The sequence below is a fragment of the Convolutriloba macropyga genome, chromosome 14 (assembly GCF_964194025.1).
Source record: "Convolutriloba macropyga chromosome 14, txConMacr16.3, whole genome shotgun sequence".
NCBI classification, from domain to species: Eukaryota; Metazoa; Xenacoelomorpha; order Acoela; family Convolutidae; genus Convolutriloba; species Convolutriloba macropyga.
The window spans coordinates 6,016,782-6,030,992 of record NC_134481.1 but is presented as its reverse complement, the minus strand read 5'-3'; the positions used below and the strand labels follow the sequence as shown (position 1 = coordinate 6,030,992).

Here is a 14,211-nt window from a genome sequence, read left to right as displayed (position 1 = left end):
AAGTTTCAAAACAAAGAATGAAATAGTTATAATGAAAATAGTGGAAATATGCAATTATCATAACTAGATATGAGAATTGTATTGAAAATCAAAAATCTGAAATGCCCTTCATTAAGTATCTCATACTTATTGTCTTCTATTTCCTAGGTATCACATGTAAAACTCTTATTAAGACTCAACATAAAACGTAAATACTGTTAAGACGCAAATGTTTATGATTGTAGTTTTTTAACCAAATTGTTATAACTTGTAAAAGTTTGTTATACTCCTTCATACTTGCCATTTTTTTCGCTGAGATGAAACATCTAGCGCCGAATTTAGCATTCAGAAAAACGTATGATTTTGCCTGTTCGATTAATAATCCATCACGTTTGTACTAGATTAGATTATTGGACCAAAGCAATTCGTTCATTTCTTGAACCTTGACTTCTTTCTTTTCGAAAATTAACCTTTGTTTTTGAAAGTTCTTTTGTTTTGGTCGCCTTATCAAAATCAGCAAAGAACCAATACCAATTTACTTTACCATTTTATCCGCCGTTGTTGGGTTATGTTCTGTTCATTTTCTGCTTTTGGGATTTTTATGGCCTTATAAAAGCTTACGTAAAAGAAAATTTTAATTGCTCTCGAACACCAGTTAAGAGCAATTCAGCGGGTTGTTTTTATCAAGAGATAAATATTAAATTGATGAAATTTGGGGATCAGTGGATAGCAGGACTTAAAGAAAGAAAACTTGAACTACCGGAATTGTCAGCAGGTTAATCATGGAGCTTGAAGTGATTACAGAATTACTAATCAATACGGCGGAAGACTAAATTTAATGAGTTTTTAATTCGTTATTTTTGAGTCATATGTGACGAACCTCACTCAAGAAAATGACTAGGAACTCTTTCATTGCAGAATCGAGAATTTAAAACCTAATTAGAGTTTAAGTGATGTCAAACTAAATAATTACAAAATTATCTTGTTCAAAAGATATTTGTGTTTGAAGTTAATTTGAAATAAACTTAAACTGAAATTAGATTCACGTTTTTTTAATCTCCTTTTTATTTATTGCTCTTCAACGAAGTTTGCGGCAATTATTGCAAACGCGTGTTCTTGCAAAATTTTTGCTTGACTTTTTTCTTGGAAGAAGAGATCTTTGTTTGTGTTTAACCGAAATTGCTGTTATTCCGAAATAAAGCCTTCTGCGAAAAGAATAGCAATTGAAAGATTAGCTATCAGAAGGCACTGATAGCCCAGGGGTTAATGCTGCAGTATGTTGGGGGGTTCGAACCCCTCCTTCAGCGGAGTTTCTTGCACTCCTAAAACTTTATTAGGCTACAGCGCTCTCTGATTTAAATTGACCCGCCTGTCGTACGAGAGCAGTTTTTTTTTCGTTAAATGTGTTTTTTGACATAAATCTAGATGGCCTTCTTTATCGGCCTCAACGGTCTATATCGCCGCTATTATCCGGCAGTCTGCTAACTTTGTTTTCTTATGATAAATGTTTGGGATGTGAAGGGTTGGAACGTCATGCGCAAATGCACTTTACAGAATGAACGGTTAGAAATGGAATTATATCGCAAAATGTTCTCAAGGAAGATCTTAATTCTGTATAAAATGTTACAGGAAGCAATGATTCGAGACTTCGATAAAGAGAAAGATGCTTTGAAGCAATCGCACGAGAGAGACATGCAAAATGCTAAACAGGAAATAGTGCGTGAGAAAAAGACAACTGAAGATTTACGAGAGCGACTTGAAGCCGAAAAGGATGATTTAGCCGAACTTTTCAACCAAGACAAGAAAAACACTGCAATGTTACAAGAGAAGCAAAAGGATCAGCTGCAAGATCAACTGAAGAGTGCCAAGGACAAAATTGAAGCTTTGGTGAAAGAGTTGAACGATCTGAAGGAAAAGTTGAAAGGAACGGAGAACCAAATGTCGAGGGAAATATTGTGCAAAGATGACGATATCAATAATTTGAAACGACTGGTTGACGAAAGAGAGTAGGTTTATCTGTGGTTGTTTTTCTTCTGCAATTTGAAATTCAAACATATTAGGGGTCTTTCAATTAAGCTCCTAGAAAAGCAAATTGAACAAACTTTGTGTCAGATTTGAAACATGGTTTGCCCATTTATCCTGTTTGATTTTTTCGTCATTAAAATAGGATAAATGGACAGAGCCCGATGACCTTAAGTTGCTGAAAATTTATTTTAGAACTTTGCGAAGTGCTCTGAGAAATGGCTCTCAAAAATGAAAAATGAATAAAATTTGGGGCACTGTTGACTAAATTAAAAAGACGCTCATTCATTGAAATTTCGTTTGAAAGCAGCTTAATAGTTTCATCATGATTTTATTATGAGACAGAAGTTCGAATAATGATCTCTCATATCATACTGACTAAAGTAATAATGTCACCAGAGTCTTTTTTTTTAAATATAAAAAAAATCCAATCAGATACTGAAAATTATTGGTCGCGCTTTAAGTTTCATTGGCAATGATATTACTATAAAAATTGACAGGAAAACAACCAAACAAAGACCAAAATTGCTAATTTAGTACTAAATTTTCTTTTCGTTGCTGTGGAAAATTCTGACTCCTTTGTTATAGCGAGGACTGCAAGAATATGGACAATCTGAGAATGAAGGATGAAAAGAGATTTGACGAGATCCTTACTCACCTGAAAAAGGAGAAGGAGAAGTTGGAAAACGAATTGGAATCAGTCACTGAAACAAAAGACGCAACAAAAAAGGAGCTGAAAGAGACACAGAAAAGACTCCTGTCAAGTTAGTAACTGTGTTACTGGTAGTTTGCTCAAGGCTGTCTAAATTTTCTTATTAATTGCTCTCAAACGAAGTTTGTAGCAATTATATTAGTTATGTTGGTCTGTTTTATGCGTTTATGCATTTTTCTCTTGACTGATTTTTCGTCCTCAAAACGAGATAAACAGGTAGCGCCCAGTTGGCAGTAAGTTCTCGTGGTGCCTTGCAGCTCACTAGTCTCCAAGTATGCGATTCACAACTATTTTGGAGACATACTTATGGTGAGGTTGACCCCTCTCCCCCGCGCTGGGCTCACCTCACGCCCCTTCAATTAATCTAAAACTAGCCTCAAAAAACCGTGGCTAGCTACTGACGAAGCCAACCGGTCGTTTGAGAGCAATTCGCCCGTTCTTAGTTGGTTATTTTCTTAACTTTATGAGGAGTTTGTATTTTTAATAGCCGCCCTCATCTTCTCAGCCGGCTATTATAGCGCTCCTATTTTTCTTTTTACTTCGTCGAACTTTTTTTTCGCTTTACCATTTTGCCGCTTTTTCGACATTTTGCGTGAAATCTTTTTGACTTCTCTAGGCTAGTTTCACTCTTCTGTCATTCTGCTCAAAGTCCTTTAAAACAGCAGCTGCTCAGCAAAGCAATTCAAAATGAAGAGAGTCAGTATAAAAAAATCAAAGTCAGAAATAGAAACGGGGTAAACCCATAATTTTAGATGCCCGCTATTTGAACGTCGTTCCTATAAGTCTTACTTACCATCTCTAATGCTTTTTGGTATTGATAGTAGCCCCTGTAGTCTCTCTCTGAGAAACAGAAGTATGTTCAACTACGAAATGCCATCAAAATAAGTCTTAAACAATTTTTTGTACAAAAATCTTTTTTTTTTCAATATCTTCCATTCTTTCAATCCCAATCATGCTTATTGGAATCAACGTCGGCTATTTTCCGGCAATCTGCCGGGTATGTTTTCCCTAGTGCGGAGTTCGGGAAAAACGGTTCCATTTCTGCTTGCTAAGTTAGATTCTAAAGTTTTTGGTGCAGTATTAAGCCAACTGAAGGTAGCGCTTGGCTGGTAAAGTTTTTCCCACTCAATGGAAATTAGAGTAATTCAATACGTATCTGTGACCCAGGAACGCCTTCGTTCGCGCTGTGCGAAGAATTTTATTTGCATTAATTATCCGAAACAGGCAAGATTCCTCACGAAGTATGACCTGTGACAAAAGCATAAAGATGTGTAGTCTTGTGCTCTAGAATATATTGGAAACAGTATGTAATTTCTATATTGTATTGGAAGTTGTAGAGCCGTGAAGGAAGGTTACACGCCTTGATTGAATATGATTTAGGGCACTAGCGAAAATGGTAGACTTACCAAAAATTTTTTGCTGGCCAATCAGAATTGAGAAAAGAATGATAATACTCTTTTCTGATTGGCTGATTGCTCAACAAGTTCTCCATGTTTTAAAGTAGGATACGATTTCTAACTTTGATTTGCTCAGAAATCACTTTAAGCCGAAAGAGGAAGTTCTTACGGGTGGGGGTTCTGATCTCATGTTTGCATGCAACGAAAACGAGCTGAAAGAGACACTGAAAAGACTCCTATCAAGTTAGTCACTCTGTTACTTGTAGTTTGCTCATGGCTGTCTAAATTTTCTTTCTTATTTATTGCTCTCAAACGAACTTTGTAGCAATTTTGTTAATCCTGTTGGTCTGTTTTATGCGATTTTTTTTCTTGGCTGTTTTTTCGCCTGACCAATTGGACTTTTTCTCATAAAAACGAGATAAACAGGTAGCGCCCAGAGGGCAGTAAGTTGTCTTGGTGCCTTTCAGCTCACCAGTCTCTCAAGTATGCGATTCACAAACTGATTTGGAAACAAAGTACGATTCTTAGAAGTTGACCCAACCCCCCTTCCCCACATCAGCTACTTCTCACTTTAGCCCTCCCCCAATCCCCATCCCTGCACATCCTTCAGGCTGAAAGAGCCCCGTGCAGCCAAAGACACCATCCAACCTTTGCCCCCGCCCACTTCCCCACCCCGTGCCCCCCCCCCCCCCCCACCTCGCTGCGCTCGCCTCACCCCCTTCAAGCAAGCTAAAACTGGCCTAAAAACCGTGGCTAGCTACTGACGAAGCCAACCCGTCGTTTGAGAGCAGTTTGCCCGACGTTAGTCGGTTATTATCCTAATTTTATGGGGATTTTTTGGTGTTTTTCCCCAAGTAAGGGGTTTGGGAAAAAGGGTTCCTTTTCTGCTTGCTAAGTGAAATTCTAATTTTTTTCCTGCAGTATTAAGTCAACTGAAGGTATTGCTTGGCTGGTAAACTTTTTCCCACTCAATGGAAATTAGAGTAACTCAGTGCGAAGAATGTTAATTGCATTATATGTTTCCAACAGACAAGATTATTAGCGGATCTTGACCTGTGGCAAAGGCATAAACACGTGTAGTTGTGTGCTCTAAAATTATATTGATAGTAGTATTTAATTTCTCTATTATATTTGAAATTGTAGAGCAGCCAAGGAAGGTTACAAGCCTTTATAAAATATGAGTGAAAATGGCAGACGTTCCAAAATTTTATTCCTGGCTAATCAGAGTTGAGAAAATGTGAATACTGTTTTTTGATTGGCTGGTTGCTCAACAAATTCTCCATGTTCTAAAGTAGCTTGCGAGTTCTGACTTGAATTTTTTTGGAAATCGCGTTAAGCCGAAGGAGTCTGTTTTGGGTGGGGCCCTGATTTCACTTTCGCATGCAACAGAAAGGAGCTGAAAGAGACGCAAAAAAACTGTCAAGTTAGTCACTGTGTTGCTGGTAGTTTGTCCAAGCCTGTCTAAAGATTCTTTATAATTAATTGCCCTTAAACGAAATTTGTAGCAATTATATTAATCATGTTGGTGTTTTTTATGCGAATTTTCGTGTGAACCATTTGACTTTTCGTCCTCAAATGCGGGATAAGCAGGTAGCTCCCAGTAGGTAATAAGTTCTCATAGAGCCTGTCAGCTCACTAGTCTCCAATTATGCGGCTCACAAGCTGTTTTGGAGACCTATACTTATAGTGAAGGGCGGTTTTTAGAGATGGACCCAGCCCCCCCCCCCCCCCCCTCATCAGCTCCATATCACTTTACCCCTCCTCCCCCAATCCCCACCCCTGCACATCAGTCAGGCTGAAAGAGCCCGGTGCAGCCAAAGACACCCTCTAACCGTCGCCCCGCCCTCCACTGTTGCCCCTCACCCCGTGCTTAAATGTTCGAAAAAGGCAAGATTCTTAGCGAAGTATGACCTGTGACAAAGTCATAAAGATGTGTAGTCGTGTGTTCTAAAAGTATATTGGGAATAGTATGTAATTTATCTATTTTATTGGATGTTGTAGAGCTGCCAAGGAAGGTTACACGCCTTGATAAAATATGATTTAGAGCACGAGTGAAAATGGCAGACGCACCAAAATTTTATTCCTGACCAATCAGAATTGAGAAAATGTTAATACTGTTTTCTGATTGCCTGATTGATCAACAAATTCTCTATGTTTTAAGCAGGATATGTTGGCTAACGTTAATTTGTTCAGACATGGCGTTAAGCCGAAAGAGATTTTTTTGTGGGGGGGGGGGGGGCTGATCTCGCGTTAGGTTGATAGATCAAATTTCGTAATCTAGAATTAGGTTATTTCAAACGTAGGTTAGTTGAACTTATAAAGTATCAGTGTTATAAATTTTTCAACCAATCAGGTTTGTTGAAATTTCTATATTTTGGTACGTCTGTTTGGTGAAACGTCACAATGATTTAGTTAATCATAATTAATTTTAGCTGAAGACCACTTGGGTGTGGTACAGAAAGATGCGACCAAACTGAATGAGGCTCTTGAAACTGAGATGAAGGAAAAGAAACAGCTAAAGGACAAGATTGAGCAACTCGAGGCAGCTTCAGATAAACTCAAGATTCAGATTGCTGATCTGCAGAAGGCAAAGGAGAAAATGGCCGAATCTATTGGAGGTAAGTGGTCTTTGCAAAATTGATGGGAAGACTCCAAATTTTGGGGATCCCCCCTTCAAGATAAGTGGGTGCATGTAATTTGCATTCATGTACACGTGCAGTATTAACACATCATGATTTACATTGATTTGGAATGACGCGTAAGTTGTGATGTTAATCGCGGAAAAAAATCCAAGTTTTTATAAACGTATTGTTATCGCATTAAAACGCTTTCTACTATCCAAAAATTTGGTAGGTAGCTATTAGGCCAAGATTTTTCCATATTTAGTTTTGAAAGAGTGTAATATAGTGATTTATTTAATCTCTATGAAAAATAGTGCTTATCTTGTGAGACAAAGCTTTTTTCAATCATTGAATTCATGCACTCTTTTGTTAAGAGGGAAAAGAGCGTGAGAAGAACCTGAACGACGCTATGAACCAACTAGTGCACAGTCTGAAGGCTCTGGAAGCAAAACTGGAAGTGGAAAAGAAGAAGTACGAAATAGTTCTGAACGAGGGCAAGAGATACGAGGGTGAGGCGAATAATCTGAAGCAGCAGTTGGCTGATAAATCTGCAGAGAAGAGAGAAGTTGAAAAAGAGGCTGAGGATTTGAGAGAGACAGAGTTCAGATTGAGAAACCAGGTACATTTATCAACATTGCTTTGTGTTCACAATTTTCTGGGTTTCAGTTTTTTGCGGAACAGATTTGTTTACGGATATACATTTTACTGTCCATTTTATGGTAAGTTTGGTTAAATTTAAAACGGTGATTGCCATCTCTTACAGTCTTTCTATCGCCCTCCAATTTTGACGTTAGGAAAGTGCTAGAAATAAAGTTTTATCCCAGCTAATTTAAACAACAAGTGGAGAATAATTGAATGAATTAAACGTGGGGAAAATTTTTGTTAAATATTGAATATGAATTATCAAAGTATCAAGTATATGTATGCTTGCATTCAGCATTTTTTGGGGGTTGCCGAATTGAATGACAGGGGCTTAGCCGGCAATAAAAAAACTGACCCGACAGCACACCAATTCAGATTTGTCGGCCAATAAGAATTGATCTATCGGTTAAATTTCATGCTGTCCTTTTTGGTTAAACCCCCAGTCGGCCAATATTCTTAGAACCATATTTCCTTGTCCGATTATTAACTTGTTCTCAGATAGTGGACATGGAGCAGTTGACGTCACAACAGCAGGTGGCAAATGTAGAGTTGTCGAGACAGCTGTCTAATGCAGCCGAGAGTGCCAAGACTGTAGATGCCAAACACAGAACTCACGTCAGACGACTCGGGGAAGAGATCGCTGATCTTGACAAGAGGAACACGTGCGTTGATCACATTTTCCATTGCTCTTAAACAAAATTCGAAGCAATTATTGCAGTCTTTTTAAATGGTAAATTACACAATTTGTCCGACATTATTCGTCTAAGTGTCCGAGTTGCGTCTAAGTGTGATTAAGGAGGAAAATTTGAAATGCTATCAGTCTTATGAGCCACAAAAAGACTTCAGACTTTATGATCAGATAAGATCATTTTTCGTAAACTAGCATTCCTACTAATGGAAAACGAGGAACCTATCATTTTTCAGAATAGGATATTTCTTCAGTTAAGAAACCACTGATGAATAGAGACCATCACGTCATTTTTTGTTATCATCCAAGTATAAGCTGGTAGTTACATACTTTAAAAAAAATTGTTTACTGTTTATTATAGCTGCGGAGCTGTAAGCTGAGCGAAGCTATATTGCGGTGCTCTTGGTTTTTTTGTTTCGTCGTCTGAAGCTCTTTTTTCGTTTTACATTTGTTCACACAGCAAAGCTGAAAAAGTCAAATTTTCTGAATGACTTCTTCCTCTCACTAACGGCATTTGCGCGCGTGACGTCATTTCTCACTCGCTTTAGCAAAAGTTTTTAGGTTATTTGCGTGATTAGATTTTGATCATACGTGACTTACCTCACTCAATAAAATGACTTTTGCACTTTAAAACTAAGTTTTAATTTGAATTTGTTTAAGGTCAAAGGAACTCATTTGTGCAGTAAAGGTCCCTAATAAGAGGCTTCTGCGGAATGAATTTTAACAAGCTTTATTAATTTATCGCTGAATGTTTTTTACCTAGTTTTTTTGAGCGGCGTCGATTTTTTTTCAATTTAGATCTGTATCTATTTCTATTATATGGCACGCAGGTCTATTCTTTCGCAGCTATTCCGGCAAGCTGCCGGCTATGTTTTTTTATAGCCATTGAATTAATATTTTTAAGCTCTATGTAATTAATAGCCGCCCTCATTTTATCAGCCGGCTATTATAGCGCTCCTATTGTTTTTAATTCAAAAAATTTGAATTGTATTGGGGCGCTGTCTTTTTACGACTCGAAGAGGAGTATTGGAGAAGTCCTTTTTTTAATCAATTTTATTCGAGTGAATTTTGAAGCGGGAAATGAAACACGTGAAAAAATTTGGAGTGATTTTGTTGCTGAACAAAATGAAGAGTGGAGCGAAAAGAGATTTTGTTTTTTGTGTTTTTTTGTTCATATCGCTGTTTTCTAGAGAGCGAGAGATTGAGGTGTGAAAAAAATTATGTAAGCGATCGAATTTTTTTGTTCACGTGCGGCATTTTAAAGCAGTTTTTTCTCATTTTTTTTGGTTAAGAGGTTTGGTTTTGATTTGCCTTTAATTTTAGGCTGGGTTTGGTAGCGGTTTGATGGTTTTTGAAAATGTGTTTGAATTTTATGCTAATTCGGATGTTTTTCATGTATTTTACTGATTTTTGAGCTAATTTATGCTTTTTTTACTATGGTTTTGTTTTTGCCTCAAATGGGTATTGAGGATACCCCTATTACTTGAGCATTTTTAGTTAAAACGTGGTTACAGTTTTGTGGATATGAAGCATTTTTTGTTGAATTATGACGAAAAATGTCGAAAATTGGAACTAATTTTTTTAGTTTTGAAGTTTTTCGGTTTTTTCTGTTCTTTAGACAAGTTTCTTAACCTATTTTGTCTTGCCTATTGTTTTGCGAGCATCCGAGTACCCTACTGGATAAAAAGAATTTTAGTTAAGATTTATGAGCTTTTGTAATATTAAAAATTATATTAACTTTTTCCAGTTTTTTAGTCAAAGTTGTTTGTAAGAGCTTATTTTTTTCATGATTTGGGTTCAAGTATTTTTAGAAAATCTCATTGGTGGTTTTAGTAGTTACTAGTTGTATTGATGATGTAATTTTGGCAGATATAGTTTTTTGGGGTATCAATTTATGACAGAATTTGATCAGATTTTTCATCATATTTTAATAGATTTGATTTTTGTTTTATAATTTTATTTCAAGAGACTCGTAAATTGTTGGAGGAACGCTTTGTCTGATGAGGAGTTGGATGGCTTTTAAGTTGATTTCCACTTCGAGTCGTTTCCGGAATTTTTCCGGCTATGTTTTTTTTAAAGATCTGTTCACACAACAGTACACACGAAAAAGCGAATGGTTTTGCGGCGTGAATTTTTTTGCTCTATTAAAATAGAGTGAGAAAACGGTGTTTGAACAAAAATTCGCTTTCTCGCTAGTGGTTTTCTGTTCACATGCGGCAATTTCACTTTAGTTTTTACTATTTTTTTTGATTTTTTGGATCGGATTTTTTTCTAAATGGTTCTCCCAATCCATTCATAGTTCATTCCAGGTCTAAATTTTTGTCTAGTCAATGAAAATTCTTTGAATTGTACGTCAGGACTTTTCTTGCTATGTTTTTTTCCTTCGTCGAACAAAAAAAAATGTTTCGCTTTACCTCATTTTGCCGCTTTTTCAACATTTTGCTTGAAATCTTTTTGACTTCTCTAGGCTAGTTTCTCTCTTCTCTCATTCTGCTGAAAGTGATCTTGAGCATCAGTTGCTCAGCAAATGAATTCAAAATGAACAAAGTCAGTATTAAAAATTGAAGTCAAATAGAATCGGGATAAACCCATAAAGCCCAATTTTAGATGCCCGCTATTTGAACATCGTTCCTATAAGTTTTTGTTACCATCTCTAATGATTATTGGTATTGGTACTATCCCCTCTAGCCTTTCTCTAAGAAACAGAAGTATGTTCAACTAAGAAATGCCATCAAAATAAATCGGACTTAAAAAATGTTTTTGTACAAAAATCTTTTTTTTTCCGATATCTTCTATTCTTTCAATTCCAATCAAGCTTATTGGAATCAATGGCGGCTATTTTCTGGCAATCTGGCAGGTATGTTTTTTAATTGCTCTCGTAGAGAAGCAATTATTGTAAACGTGTCTTTTTGATGCAAAATATTCGCCTGACCGTTTTTTGACTTTTCGATTGACTTTTACGCCCTTGACTTTTTAGCGTTTCGCGCGATCTAAAACTCTCTCTCAATCACAATTTCAAGCAGCTGAACTCGATTGGTGGCAATTTAATACTCAAAGTCAACTGAAAAGTGCGCCGAAACTGGTGCCATTTTTCACTTTAAATCTTAATAGTGGTATATATTAACCCCTAATTCGGCCCGCCCACTATTGAACTTCTTAGGCCCATTGAGCTCCCCCCACCCCCGACTGAAGCAGGATGCAATTGATTAGAGCTCCCACTAGTAGTTCGAGAGCAATTCTTTCGACGTTTAGTCGGTATTGTTTTGATTTTTTTGCTTTGATATCTGAATGAGTTATTGTTTTAGAGACAAAGAGAGTGTCATCGACGAAGCAACCAAAGTCAACACAGATTTGAAATCACAATTAGAGGAAAAATCGGATAAGTTGGACTCCGAATCAGAAAAAGTGGAGAAATTGCGAGACGCGCAATTAGACTTAGATCGCAAATTGTGCCAATTATACAACAATATCAGAAACACATTTCAATTGAGGAATAGTCCTCCTGGCAGTTATCAGTTTATACCTGCCGGGAGTATGTGTGCTGATAATGTTGGTAGCCAGGTTATGACGAGGAGGTTCCCTTTCACGACACTGAGTGAGAGAGAACAAAGGAACAGCAAATACAATCCAGGTACAATTACTCAATAACTTAGTCGAAAGTGGATTTTTGTGGCAGGAGTTTGAGAAAATCTATCCAATAGTTGACAATGGCGATTCCTCTGAGGGGGGTCGATTTGTCTTTCTTCGTCCTCTGTCTTTATGATTTGTTCTGTTTTCTCAAAAACTTTGGTTTGATTACTTCTATTTTATTGGTTTCGACGTGCCTTTTTCCTCGATTTTCTTGTGTTATGAATCAATATTTATTCTTTACAGCAATTGCGACAATTATGATGGAAATACGTTTAGCCGCAAAGTATTTAGAATTATCAATGTTGATAACTAGTTCAACTGTTCGATGAAACTAACCAAAAAATTGGCCATCAAAAAGTGGACAACGCTTCTAAATTGTAAATTAAGAACACCAAGCTACCGTGGAATTTGCTTAAAGCAAGAGCAATAACAGGTTTTTTTTCAGGATTGACTTCAGCTGAGAGGTCAATCAAACAGATCGACATCGAAACAGTGACAGCTGCAATGGAAGACATTATCAAACAATGCAAAGTGACTGAGGATGCCAAGACGAGTTTGGAACACGACTTGAAGTTGAAACAAGAGAAACTGAACCAAGTTTCATCTCAATACGAAATGGCCGAAGAGAACTTAAAACAGATGAGAGAGAAATATGAAGATTCTTCTGCTGGTTAGAAAATGAATTAAATTAATAGTTAACACTTTTCAATTGTTGTTACACGACAACAGATGTCCCCTGAATGGATTTTCTCTGATCAAAAGTAGAACCAAATTTGCAAGTATGGTTCTTTTTAATTGCCGCCGTCAGCCTCAACAGTTATTATTTAGGCGCTCTCCTTTTTTACAATTCAAAGAATTTGTATTGTATTGGGGCGCGGTCTTTTTTAAGATCTGTTCACACATTTTCATGATTTTTGAAGTCAAATTGGATTTGTGATTTTAGCCACGCCGAAACAGGAAGTGGAGCGAAAAAGAGAGTGGTTTTGCGGCGTTAAATTTTTTCACTCTAATTTTAAATTAGTGAGAAAGCGGTGTTTGAATAAAAATTCGCTTTCTCGATAATGGTTTTTTTGTTCAAATGTGGCAATTTCATTTTGATTTTAGTGTTTTTTACAATTCAAAGAATTTGAATTGTATTGGGGCGCTGTCTTTTTTAAGATCTGTTCACATATTTGCAGTCAAATTGGAGTAGTGATTTTGGTCACGCCGAAACAGGAAGTGGAGCGAAAAAGCCGGTGGTTTTGCGGCGTGAAATTTTTTCACTCAAAATTTTGAGTTGAGTGACAAAATGGTGTTTGAACAAAAATTCGTTTTCTCGCTAGTGGTTTTTTGTTCACATCCGGCATTTTGACATTATTTTGCTGTTTTTTATCAATTTTTTATCTGATTTTTTTCTAAATGGTATTGCCAATTCCGTCATAGTCCCTTCTAGGTCTAGTTTTTTTGTTAAGTCAATGAAAATTCTTTGAATTGTTCGTCAGGAGTTGTGCTCCATGTTTTGTGCAATTCAAAGATTTTGAGTGGTATTCGGGCGCTGTATTTTTGTAGTTCTTTTGGCTATCTTTTTAAGATCTGTTCGCACATTCTCATGATTTTTGAATTCAAATTGGAGTAGTATTTTTAGTCACGCCGAAACAGGAAGGTGAGCGAAAAGGCGAGTGGTTTTGCGGTGTTAAACTTTTTCACTATAATTTTGAAGTAGAGTAAGAAAACGGTGATTGAATAAAAATTCGCTTTCTCGGTAGTGATTTTTCTTCATATGCGGCAATTTACTTCCATTTTTACTGTTTTTTCAACTTTTTGGATCGGATTTTTTAAAATGGTTTTTCCAATCCATTCGCAGTTAATTCTAGTCCGTTTTTGTTGTTTGAGCAAAATTTTCCTTTCTCGCTAGTGGTTTTTTGTTCACATGTGGCATTTTAACTTCGATTTTTTGTTTTTTTTTTAAATTTTTATCTGATTTTTTGGAAATGGTTTTCCTAATTCACTCCTAGTCCGTTCAAGGTCTAGTCTTTTGTTAAGTTAGTGAAAATTCTTTGAATTGTATGTCAGGACTTGTCCTGCTATGTTTTTTTAATTCGCTTTATCTTTTGTCGTTTTACGTAAGTCACGATTTTCACGCTTGAGTGACGTATTTCACTCTCTGTTCCAACGGAGACGATTTAAAGTTCTTTAACTTATTGAATTAGGTAATGTAGTGAATACGGCCAATGTCAAAAGTACAAAATCAAAAAGATGGGATAAACTGATAAAGCCGGTTCATTAAGTCATAGCGCATTAGTTTATCAAAGTTTATTAAAGTGATTGCTAGCTGGCTTTAGTATTAGGCTTAATAGCGTTCAGTTTAGAAGCTGAATTTGGTGTAATTTGGGAATCTAATCGAATATGCAGCATTGACACTCCAAATAAGAACACTTTGACACTCCGAAGTAAAGCTTGTTGCTAATATAAAATCGTTTTAGCATATCTATAGTATGGGCCTGATAGCCCAGTGGTCAGTGCATCAGGTTTTGGATCAGG

At 36.6% G+C, this 14,211-nt stretch overlaps 1 protein-coding gene across 2 annotated transcripts in view; it reads left to right on the top strand.

The window, feature by feature from the left end:
• The window catches only part of LOC142353349 (uncharacterized), an 82,562-nt gene that overhangs the window by 53,639 nt on the left and 14,712 nt on the right, over positions 1 to 14,211 (top strand). For both annotated transcript variants that reach the window (XM_075405581.1, XM_075405582.1), the window contains 7 exons: positions 1,609 to 1,985; positions 2,590 to 2,765; positions 6,543 to 6,728; positions 7,106 to 7,350; positions 7,872 to 8,035; positions 11,367 to 11,692; positions 12,137 to 12,361. In XM_075405581.1, coding sequence (XP_075261696.1) covers positions 1,609 to 1,985; positions 2,590 to 2,765; positions 6,543 to 6,728; positions 7,106 to 7,350; positions 7,872 to 8,035; positions 11,367 to 11,692; positions 12,137 to 12,361 — 1,699 coding nt within the window. The remainder of the gene's footprint in view (positions 1 to 1,608; positions 1,986 to 2,589; positions 2,766 to 6,542; positions 6,729 to 7,105; positions 7,351 to 7,871; positions 8,036 to 11,366; positions 11,693 to 12,136; positions 12,362 to 14,211) is intronic.